A 12,308-nucleotide genomic window follows, 5' to 3' on the forward strand; every position below is an offset into this window, starting at 1 on the left:
CTTGACTTATTGGATCCCAGCAGCAATTCCCCACCAACACAACACACACCTGCTGTAACCATGGGAATTGTTACAGGGCTTAACTGCTGAGTTCTCATGTTACATTACCCAGGCAAATGCACATTTGTGGATGGTTTGGATCTCTCGTGTGTATGGGGAGAAAATCCTCTTCTAGTGGCTAGTTTAAAGAACTACCCTGACTTCATGGAACCCCTCACCTCTATTTCAGCTGCTGTAGGCTCTTTGCTGAAGCACATGTTCATGATGTTTCTTGCTGTTCGGTAAAAGGTTGTTAAAGAAACAGACCTTCCCTGCAAACCAAAGCATAAAAAGGGAGAAATTGTGGTTGTTGTTTTCCATCATTAGTAATAGTAATAATGAAAAATAATAATGAATAATGGAAAACAGATATGAGTGGCTGGAACAATAGATACATCATGACGCAGGGTTATTACACCAACAATGCTCCAGATTGCAATTTCTCTTATCTACTGCATAGGCAGCACCAATCAAAAATATGCACAACATTATTAAGAAAAAGTAGGGGGAATGCATAATATATGGGAGGAATTGTTGCAAAATATGTATATTAGGCAGAATTGTGAACAAAAACGCACATTGGCTTTAAAAAGAAAATCACAAACGTGTGGAAATGGGGCAAACTGAGCTTAAGATTGGAAAAATGAGACGGTGAAGTTGTCCATCACTAACTGCAGACTGAAAGTGTAAATGCTCTAAATGGGCTTGCTCAGATACATTTTATCCTGCGTTTTATTCTAACTTCATGTTGCCTGAGAAAGTTGTCCTCTGTGTAGACTACTGCCTAGGGAAGGAAGAGAAATCAGAATGACTCATTTTAAGGACCAGTGGCTAACAGATGCCAATTCAGGCTGGCTGGAATCAGTTGTAGGAAACAACTGCAGACCTGTTAGAAAATAAAGTTTCTTTCACCAGATGAACTTTCAAACTGGGTAGCCAAAGAAAAACTAACCCCAGAGGTCCAAAACAAAATTGAAAAAAGTTGACCAGCGTTTAGCCATAGGCCAGTACAATACTAAACTGTAAATATTTCAATCAGATTTTTTTAAAAAACCCCCACACACAAACACAATAAAAATCATGAAAAAATATTTCCAATTCATAAACTAGAAATACATCAATATAACTCAACTGTGCCTTTTCCCCCAAGCAAAGGTCATGTATGGTTTTCCATTCAGTAAGGGGAGTAATAGTCACACCATGAGCTTAACATTAAAACTTGCAGTCTCAGTGTGTTTTAACATGCACAAATGGAAGCTAGTTATTTGTCTTAAAATTCATCTTCATTTTCTGACTATGAAGACTACTATTTTGTTTTGATGATTACAGATATTTTCCACAATTCACTGAGAACAGAAAGACCAGATCAAGGTGCCTTCAGTTATAATGCACTTCTGCAATAAAGGTTTCCCCAGATTTTCAACACTTGGCTGGATCCCAGACCCCATCATGTTAATGGTGCATGTTGCGGATGGAAAATATGCTTTGTGGGGGTAAAGAGAAGGCTCATGTGTTACCAAAAGTTTTAAGTTAATTAGTTCAAACTACAGAGTCAAACTCTCAGTAGTTTTCTGCTTCCTTCTTCCAGAGCAAAAACAGACACTACCGAATATTTCCCCCCAGTCAAAGTCTTAGCTCAGGCCCACTGACTACACAAAAATGTTGAACTGCCCCATAAAAAATAAAATGCAAAATGAACACAAGGCAATTAAGCTATTACAAGTGCCCATCAGGGGAGGAGAGCTAAGACACTCTTAAATGTCAGAGCTGCATGCTTGTAAATAAAATGAGCAATTTCCTTCCTCTTTTACTGCCCATGTGAACCATTTATTGGGGTAGTCTAACAAAAAAACAAAAACAAAAACCATCCTTCAAAAGTGCTATTCAACAGCCATCAAATTTGCGTCTGTAATTCAGGGTTTACAAAGACTGCTCACAAGCACAGAAAAACAGCTGTCTAGATTTAAGGAGTGCTTGCTGTGGGGTTTGTTTTCTTTTATCCAGACAAATAAAGGCATAAATTATCATCAAGAACTGGTTACTATCGGAGAGAGGTGGCAACCCTACCTCAGGGCAGAAGTTTTCTCAACTTTTTTATGAGAAAGATTAGTCATAATTGATCTGATTTATTAGTTCTTAAATTTTTCCTCTGGGCATAAAGCACCCTCCAGGGAAAACTCTCTCTCACTTTCCAGCCTTTGTCAGAAATTACATTCATAAAGTGTTGGGAGAATTTTTTCTCACTTTGATTTTATCTATTTGGTTCAAAAGATAGTCTTGCAATAGTCATCATTTCAGTGCAAAATATTTCTTCTCTTCCTTGATTCCATCTCAAAACATTTGCACACTTATTAAAAAAATTCCCCAAGTGAAAACCAAATACATGTCCCAGTTCACTTGTAATGTTAAGCCACAGTAAGAAACAAACAATGGTTAGGAATGTGCTATGGGACACTGAAGAATTGCTTCTACTATGCTCCACCCTGCCCTGAGTTGGGAGGAAACAAACCACAGCTTTTGCTTAGCGTTAAGTGCAAGCCAGTCCTCGTGGGTTGTTTCTCTCCAAAACACAGGGTGGAAACTAAGGTTTGTTCTTGGACTTACTGCCCATAGTTTGTTTGGAGGAGTCATTGTTGGAGAATTTCCTCTAAATAACTTAGCAACTGGAACCTCCTAGGCCAAATCTGGTCCCTTAAGGGGTGATGCTTGACTCCCATCCCAACTACAACCCAGAGGCAAAAGGTAATGTGAGAGGAGGGACGGGCAACAGGAGGAATCTATATAGGAGACTTTAACCTCACATTTCACCTAGTTGATATATGCAGATTACAGATTCTTTGCATACACTGACACACTTATTTCATGTTACCTAAGCTCAACTAACTTAGTCTGGGGTCCAACCCGTGACTTTAGGAGAATTAGAAAAAACTGGGGGCCTATCCCCATTAAAAAAATAAAATAAAAATCTATTGCCAGATAGAAGAATGAATCCCCTTTCTTTTGTGACGCAATACAAATTCTTTACATGGGAAGCCAAGCATATGGCTTGATTGTGATTTGCAGTGCAATTTTGTGTGGTTACTCACACGTAATACCTGATTTACTACCAGGTAAATGTACAAAGGATTTTTAATACCACATATTTAGTTCATTTCTCTCTCTCTCTACATGAGTTTAGCAGAACAAAACAAAGCTATTGTAGTCTGACTAGAAAAAAAATTGAGCAGATTTTCTTTTACCTCTAGCAGAAGTGAAAGATTTGACTCCAATTGCAGTATTAGTTTCCTATGGAATTTGCTGACAGCGGCAGCACTTCTGGCTGGTGTTAAAAATATGCACTTTCAAACAGAAGTAGAAGATCATAGCTTAAGTATATAAGCTATATTGTCAAACTGATTGTGGACTAAAAGGCCTTAATTCAATTAAAACAACAACCCAGTCTCAATTAGACATCCACAAGGGAACTGAAGAGATCTGAAGGAAAAGGTTTCACAAATAAAAAACCCCCCAAACCTAAGGTTTTATCAAACTTAGGTCCATTAATTTCAATGGGTCTACTCTTACTAAATATGTACAAATTTAGTGCTCATTGTGTTCATTCTTACAGTACTTTACTTTCACAACGTAATCTTTAGTTATAGACTCAGGAACACTCCTGTAACATCCCTTGGTATAATAAAGGTGTTGCATGAATATTCAATGATGATAAATGATTCTGTAAGAGGAAGCATAGGCTTAGTTAAGTGGCCTTAACTTATTCCACTCTAGTCCTGTGAAATGCAGCTGCCAGTCATAAGGACTGTCAGGTCGCAGGTGATGGGGTGATGGCATCCAATGACCCAGCCAATTTCTAGGCCTGACCGACTGCAGGGTGTCAGGAAGAAGGTGTTGATAAGAGCAACAGGCCAATTTGTTTCACGGATAAACATATTACAGCAAGAGCTATCAAATGACATTAAATCATACTGAATACATTTCAATTGGTAATTGAGTGTATATTTTAACCTGCTATTTAAGTTTATAAAGCTGTCATGGGGCGAGGGGGCAGATTCTTCCAAGGTCTGAACTCTTGCGATTTTTAAACTCTGCTGCTCATTACTGCAAACCATGAAAATTAGACTGCTTGAGCTGATCATAGGCAGGCAAATGTCAAGAGCCTACAGTGTGGTGTTGTGGCTGGAGTGTTGTGTTTGGACACGGGAAAGCCAAGTCCATTCCCCACTCAGACATTAAACTTGCTGGGTGGCCTTGCACAAGTCACAGGCTCACCTCACTCACAGGGTTGTAGAGAAGATAAAGTAAATTAATCCTCTGCCCAGACCTCTTGATGAAGAAGGGCAGGAATATAAATGCAGTTAATATAGAAGTAAACAGAATCTGGTGCATGAATGTATAGATAGGCCTCAATTCTTGAAGACTGACAGCCTCTGCAGAGGCACCAGAAGTTGCCGATTTCAGGCACCACCCGATTCCTGTTTCGCAGCGAGAGGAGAAAGAGCAGTGATGGAAAAAGCAGTGTGCCGGGCACAGGCACCAGCGTAATAAACACCATATTTCTTTCTCTCTTAGCAGCCTCACTCACTAAATCCAACCTCACTAACAATTACACAGCAAGCAGCGGTTGCCAGCTCCTGCTTAATAGTGGGGAGGCTGCCAAATCAAATTGAGTGGGGGAGTCAACATTCCTCTGCAAATGGATGTGCTCAGCGTCAGGAGGAATAAGCCTTCCAAACCACTGTTTGCACTAAATCAGAGCTGGCAACTGCGGATGAAAATACTGTTTGCATTTCAAGTTGCACGTTCTAAGCAGGGCCAACGGCAAGGCTTCTGCTTACCTTATATACACACTTGTGGAGGTCACTGAGAACGCCTTTGTCTTCCTCCTCTTCCTTCACGGTCTCTTTTTCCTGAGAGAAGAGTCGCCGCCGGCCCGTTTTCTGTGGGACTTCGACTTCCTTCGCCTTGTTCCGGAAGCCGTTTTTATGAACCACGCCATTGATGAGTCCGTTTTTGGGCTCATACCGGGGGAGAGACTGGAATTCATAGTTGTTATCCAAATGTACCTCCAGGGGGCCTTTCCTCTTTTCTAGGACCTCCTTTTCAAAGAGGACTTCCTTCTCCAGTCTCTTGTGCTCCTCAGCAGAGAGGGAGTCATAGGAGAGCAAGTACTGGCAGTACGCCTCCTGCAGCTTTGCTAACCTGTCCTGTGCAGTTTTGGGGATCCGCAGCAGGTCTGCCAGCTTGTTCCATTTCTTGAGGTCAGTCACTTGCTGCATGCCCCCCATTTCGTTGATCAGTTGGAAAAAGCAGGCCAAATCTAGCTCACATCCTCCTGGGTGTCAGTGAAGTGGAACGACAGAAAGGGAAAGGACGACATACAGGGGGAAGAAGAAACATGGTTAGGAAAACTGACAGCAGACCATACACAATCCAGGCCTACTTATTGTGGAAGTGGCTGCATCACTTCGGACTGTAAATAGGAGCAAGACTGAAAACTCATCCGTGCAAACGAATGAAGAATAAAGCCCCTCAATATAGAAAATCAGATGTCAGTGTTATTTCTGGACCATCCATCTTTAAAAAAGGGAATCTGAAGGAAATTAACCTACTGCAAAATCTCTAGGCTTTTGTAGTAGTCACTACACTTGCCTTGTGATTTGCCACTCACCTGCCCACCTGCATCAAGTTTCAACTGCCTTTGGGTATCTTTCTAAATGGCAAACTGAGCCTGTGCCACATAGGACGCTCTCCCCCATCATGTGAATATTGCTTTCTTTCTCTCCTAGCCTTAAAGGCACTTTAAAGCTAAAAAAGGAGAGTTGTTCTTTTGTGCAAATGCCATTACAAACGTCTGCAGTCACATTAATGCCCCCACTGCACCACACAGATCTGCTTCAAACTGGATTTGTGGTCACTGTTGTGGTAACTATTATTATTGTGCTACACACTCTACAGAATGTACTTTGTACCCCCTGTTTCCTATCTAAAGATATTATGGTTTCTTGATCAGCATTTATGCAACATCCGGGATCGATCTGTAGTTACTGCATTTATCAAGCAGCCATGTGATGCAAACACCAGCCCAAAACCTGTCCATAGAAGCTCAGATTTATCAAAGGATAATTCATAGGTTGGTGGACTGCAGGTTAGTGGGATCTATTTTACCTTTAAGTGGTGCTGGGAGATGCACTAACGGGAGCTTGGTACAAAAGACAAACTCTCAGAATTAAAGAATTCCGAGTCTCCAATTTTGTTTTGTGTACCGCAACTAAAATAAGAATTTGCAGTTCTTCCACACAAAAATCCATTTCTGGTTACCCCAAGCTATCTTAATTTCTGCAGCATAATTTAGGGGATTTTGGTGCTGGGGGGCATCATTTTGTTGGTAAACATTTGGAAGTCAATTGTTTGCCAGATCTAATTAGCTGCTGATATATTTAACAGCAACTCATTCAGCGATAGATCCTGCAGACCTATCTTCTGCCCACCCCTGAAGTAATTAATTTGTGCTCATTATCTGATGTCAAAGTGCCTTTACAAAGCTGACAAAATCTCTTACAGACAAAAAATGATAATGGAATAATGCTTCAACTTTGGCAAGTCATTGCAGGGAGGGGTGGCACAGAGAGTGGCGTTATTGCTGCAGGTGAAAGTAGCCGTTCCATGTTTTGTCAAGGAGTGCTTTCAGGCAACACAAAAACAGGGCCAAACCAACTCTGGGTTTAATGAGGCTTGGTAGCTTTTCTTGAGCAATTTTATGATATCTGACCCTTAAGAAAAGGAGGCGACTGCTACGGATTTTGTGCTCATTGTAAAATGTTCAAGATCAGCAGAATGGCTTTCATAACATGCTTGTTATATATGAACCATAACGATAAGGAATGGAAGTTTATTTTGAGTTCAACTTTGCAGGGGGGGGGGAGAACCATCTTTTGTACCTAGATAAAATAAAAACTATCAGAAGGAATGGCATTTACACAGCATTTCAAATACAGTGGTGCCCCACTAGACAAATGCCTCGCTAGACGAAAAACTCGCTAGACGAACGGCATTCGCTAACGGAAGGCTGCCCCGCAAAACGAAAAAGTCAATGGGGCTGCCTCGCAAGACAGGAAAAAAATTTCCGGCGCGAAAACCTCCGCGCTGCATTGCCGCTTCGCTAGACGAAAAATTCACTCTATGAAGACACTAGTAGAACGAATTATTTTCGTCTAGCAGGGCACCACTGTACTTGGGCTCACATGGTCCCTTGCAGAACATCAAAAGTTTCCACTTTCATCTGAAATTAATGGCAGAACTTGGGAAAAACTAAGGTTAATCTTAACCACTGTTAGCTGAAACAAGCCAGCTTCACAAACTATGGTTTGAAGTTTGCTTGTTTCAAGAATTGGTAGTTAAGATTAACTTTAGTTTATCTCGTCTCAGAGTACATATCAAGTGACAGATACTGTAAAAGAGAAGCAACACTTTCCAAGTTTGTCCTATAGCTGTGCCAGAGAAGGACAAAGAAAGTGTGAGCCCAAGACTCACTCATTCTTCTAACATTAAATCATCTGTAGTGTGGCTAAATATACACATGCATACAGTTTTAATCAGACACACAAGGTCAGTTTCACAACTAAAGCGTTTCACATCCACTATCATCTATTGCCTTTTAACAAATTATCTTATTGATTAGCTTTAATAAATGTTTCATACAACTGAAATATCAATATGCTAAAGGAGTTACTAAAGGAAATATTGCATCATAAAGGCTGGAATCCTACTTATCATTAGGCTGCTTAAATTCCACTGAAGTCAAAGGCTGCCAATTACAATTTATTTTTACTACAACTTGCCAGTTAATTTAAAACACTATTTCTTATTCCTGGAAGAAAATGCCCATCTTCACTATTTTCTTTTTAATTTCCAGAATGAAAATCAGCTTCAAAAATAAAACAACCGTGGCCGTCTCTCAGCCCTAGCAATTAAAATTTGACCTCATCAATTAAAACTGACCTCCACAATCACACTGATTAAAGCTTGCAACTGTAACAGGAGCTCTAGCAAATTTATTAAATTTTTAAATTGCTTAGGAAGAGCAGATTCAAAGGAACCTTGTTCCAAAGAATAATAGGTATTCTAAAGGGAACTGTTGTTTCACCAAATAGTATGCCACTTTTAAAAACATACTACCATGTGCATCCTATCTGATGGCAGAAAGCAAACGACCAATTCAGTTAAATAATCAAACACAGCAGAGGTACCTGCTGAGAAAGTTTACGAAACTGCCATCTTGCTACAAACTAGACTTCAATGCTTATCATTCAAGATTTGTTAAATGCCTGAAGATTGTTGAAAATTTGTAATTTTGGTGATTTAGATATTCAAACTATAATCACTTAATCAAAGTTGACTGGGGTGGTGTGTGAGGAATGTTTAAAGAGAAGAGAGTTATTAAACAAAATTGTTAACTTGTTTGCACCGCTGTGCGTCACTGGTACACACACCTTGCTAGGAAAACACCAGAAAACACTACTGTAATGAAGACTGGGGACACTTCAATGAGCATGACTACACCATTTTCTTTAGGCATAACATAGGCTTGAAACATAAGCAGATATGCCTCTTTTGCTCTGGGAGAAACAAAATAACATTTCTCTTTAGCCAGCAAAGAAGGATTAACATGTTTAAGTGAAGCATAACAGGGAAACAGCTCAGTATGCACCTGCACTGCACCTGGCTTATGAATCAGCTATGAATGAAGCCTAGTGTCCTGCAGTTTTCACAGGAGGCCTGTCAATCTGAGAAGGAACTGATGCTCAAAATAGGAGCCTGCTATAAATTTGGGAAAGAACACAACACAACACAACACTCACCTATGAGTGGAAGCTCATCCATTGTAATGCCCTGAGATTTGAGGTGCTTCTTGATACAGGCTAGCCGCTGCACATTGGGCCCCCAGCGCCTGCTCAGCTTGTGAATGTGTTGTATCTGCGTCACAAAGCGCATTTCTTCATTCAGCTTGCACTCAGGCCTCCAGTCGGTAGGAGGGATCACCCTGCACATCCCATACTTCTCAACCTGAGCACGGATAGACTCAATGTATATCAACGGGTCATGGAACTCCTTTGGGGAAGGCTTGAAGATAGGGATCTCCTCCATCATGGCCCACCCAGACTTGATGCTGACCTTCTCGTGCTTCCCCGTTGAGTCATGTGGCTTGTGCAAGGACTCTGTTTGAGAGGTAGAATGATTTTCACAGGAGGCATTTTCAGTTTTGCTATGTGCTTGTTTCCCTGGCATGTTCTTCCCAGCAGCAGCTCTCTTCGGCCTGTTTCTTTCCAGACTTTTCTGTGGCACTTCCTGACTTCCAGGCTTCTTCACGTGGCCATTCAGCAAAGGCTTCTCCACAGGCGCCTTTTTGCTTGGAGCTTCAGCCACACTGACCTTTAGCTTCTTGGCCGGCGACTGTGTTTTGTCTATGTGGTTTGCCTCTTCCAGTCTCCTTTTTGAATTGCGCAGCCCCTCCCTCAACTGCCTCCCTACCTCCTTAGTGCATGTCTTTTGGTTCAACTTGCCATTGACCTTGACACCGTTAACAGCGGTATTGTTGGGCTTGGCCACTCCAAGAGATAGCACCTGTTTGCGGGTTTTTGCATTGCTACTTTCCGTTTTCCCTGAGATTGTATGGTTGACAGGTGAACTGGGCTTGTGGTGATTTAGTTTGGTTTCCTTGACCAGTTCTTTCTTGGCTTTGGTGTATGTGACAGTTCCTTTTGTCACTGTTGCAGTGTACTTCACAGTTTTGGACGGTGAAGGTCTGACTTCTCTCATCTTTTTGGCACTGGCTGTGTTTGCACTCGGAGATGACATTCGAGTGATACCATTGACCTTTGAAACCTAGGGATGCCAGCACCATCAGGAGGAAGAAGAGACAAAATAGGAGGGGGGAAACCAATTAGTAAAAATTCGCAATAAGCCTCAGGCCCTCTAAAAACCAATGTGAGAGGAAAATATATGCCTTGCAGCCTTTCAACAACATTAAGTCACATTATACAACCTCTTGGACTTCACTCAGTGGAGAGCAGAATCAGTCTCTTTTTAAAGCAAATAAAGACAAAAATATAAAACAAAGCTTTGATGTGTGGGTGTATCTTTAGTCATCTGATGCTGTCTACTCTGAGTGAGAGTGCATCTATATCCAGTCTCTGCTTCATAATGAGGCTGTGCATGATGGCTTGTTCTGTGGTTTGACTCTGGGAGGGGCCTGCCGCCCTCTCCCAGGGCCCTGGACCTGCCACTGCCATGCCTCCCTTCTGTCACTGCTTCCCATTTCTGAACTTTTCTGGCTCTGTAGATGTATTGTGCGTGCATGCTGATGCATAAGACCCCATCTGCACTACATATTTAAAGCAGTGTCATACCACTTTAAACAGCCATAGCTCCCCCCCCCCCAAATCATTGCCACTTGCAGTTTGTTAAAAGCGCAGAGAGTTGTTAAGAGACCCCTATTCACCAGAATGACAATTCTCAGTGTGGTTCAACAGTCCATCCCTCTTCCTAGGGAACTCTGGGAATTGTAGCTCTGTGAATGGAACAGGAGTCTCAGGACAATTCCCAGCTACACTTCCCAGGATTCTTTTGTGGGAGACGGGACCCACAACTGCTCAAAGTTATATGCTTTGATGGTGTTTCCTGCTTGGCAGGGGGTTGGACTGCATGGCCCTTGTGGTCTCTTCCAACACTATGATTCTATGATTCTATTCTATGGTTCTATGAAATATATCTTATATGATACTGCTTTCAATGTATAGTGCAGATGGGGTCTTAAAACTGTTGCTGTTCAGAAATACGCACAGCTTGAAAATATGGCAGGGGCAAAAGTAAGGATGCCAGGCTGCAGCAAACGATATACAACTGGAAGGATCCAAATTCTCAAATCTGTTTTGGGGCAAAAGTTTCCATATTCCAGATTGGAATTATTCCAGTCTATGTCTATTTGAGCCACATGCACACAGCCCCAATGAGTGACCCAATGGGAACTGATGCTCCTTGCTTCTCATTTCAACCAATCCTCCTTTTCCAATATTAACCCCCTTTCCCCACCAATTCCCATCTACCAAGGTGTCTACTCATTTGCCTATTAAACTTATTTGAACTTAAACACAAGCAAACTTAATAACAACTAATAACGGAAAATTACCAGAATCTCTCACCACCTAACTGCCATAAAATAGTAAGATTCACAAGTGCACACACAATTATATCCAATATGCACCCAAGAGATTAGCATGGCTCTGAAGAATCCCACTTCCAGAATTGTATTATAGCCAGGAGGTACAAAATGTAATTCAGTAGTTATGTGCGGATTCTATATCCACCCCCCACAAGAAGTTTGATGGCTAGGCAGTTTTGTTTTTATTCAACAGCAAGTTCCTGAAATAGTTGCAACTGAGAGGACCCACAGCTTAACAAGTTTTGTTTATTTCAACGGGAATTTGTTGCAATTTATCATTTGTTGAATTCCCCCAAATATTTAATAACTGTATAATTTATTAATTATTAACTTGTAAATGTATGTATTTATTATGGGGAGAGAAAAACCAGGTTTACATGTTTCAACTTTGTGTTATATAACTGCTGAAGCCCAGTACTTGTTAAAAGACAGTAAACAGATATCCCAAAAAATGCAGTGGAGTAATAAACATTATATAGCAACCATGCAACATATCTTTCCAACTGTGCTTATTATTTGGTCAATAGAGCACCAAGCTGAATGAGTGTGCAAGAATTAATGGGAGCAAGCATATGCAATGTTTAGCCTCATGTACAATTTTTTGTTTAGTGGCACCAGGAACCATAAACCTGAACCCTTATTCTCCAAAGACTGTGCTTCTCTTTCCTACTGTTGCCAGCAATTAAAAAAGGCAACCCAGTGCCTCCCAAAAGTTTCAGTGGCAGGAAGCTGTGTGGAAGCTACAGCACCTCTGCGGCAATGAGAAGCCACATCTGGCAAATTTATTCCTGCCATGCAGCTACCGAGGATACAGAAACGTTCTCTGAGCAGCAGCGGAGCTAGCTGCTCGGGCACCTGGAGCGGCGCACATGCCGTGCACCTTCTGGGACTGCCACCACCACCTCCCTTCCTATGCCCCTGTCTCCTAATCACATATTTCACTTATGTTTATTTGGAATAGGATGCTGTTCAGCAAGGAAAGCTACTCAGAAGGGCTACCTAGAAAGAAGCAAATATCTGTAAATGCATAAAACTCTGCTTTCCAGCCAAT

The 12,308-nt window shown here is 41.4% G+C and overlaps 1 protein-coding gene across 2 annotated transcripts in view; it reads right to left on the minus strand.

Moving 5' to 3' along the window:
• JARID2 (jumonji and AT-rich interaction domain containing 2) overlaps positions 1-12,308 on the minus strand; it is a 181,371-nt gene that overhangs the window by 12,829 nt on the left and 156,234 nt on the right. For both annotated transcript variants that reach the window (XM_033154636.1, XM_033154637.1), the window contains exons 7-9: positions 8,898-9,921; positions 4,875-5,371; positions 219-311 (exon numbers count right to left, since the gene is read on the minus strand). In XM_033154636.1, coding sequence (XP_033010527.1) covers positions 219-311; positions 4,875-5,371; positions 8,898-9,921 — 1,614 coding nt within the window. The remainder of the gene's footprint in view (positions 1-218; positions 312-4,874; positions 5,372-8,897; positions 9,922-12,308) is intronic.

The sequence above is a fragment of the Lacerta agilis genome, chromosome 7 (assembly GCF_009819535.1).
Source record: "Lacerta agilis isolate rLacAgi1 chromosome 7, rLacAgi1.pri, whole genome shotgun sequence".
NCBI lineage: Eukaryota > Metazoa > Chordata > Lepidosauria > Squamata > Lacertidae > Lacerta > Lacerta agilis.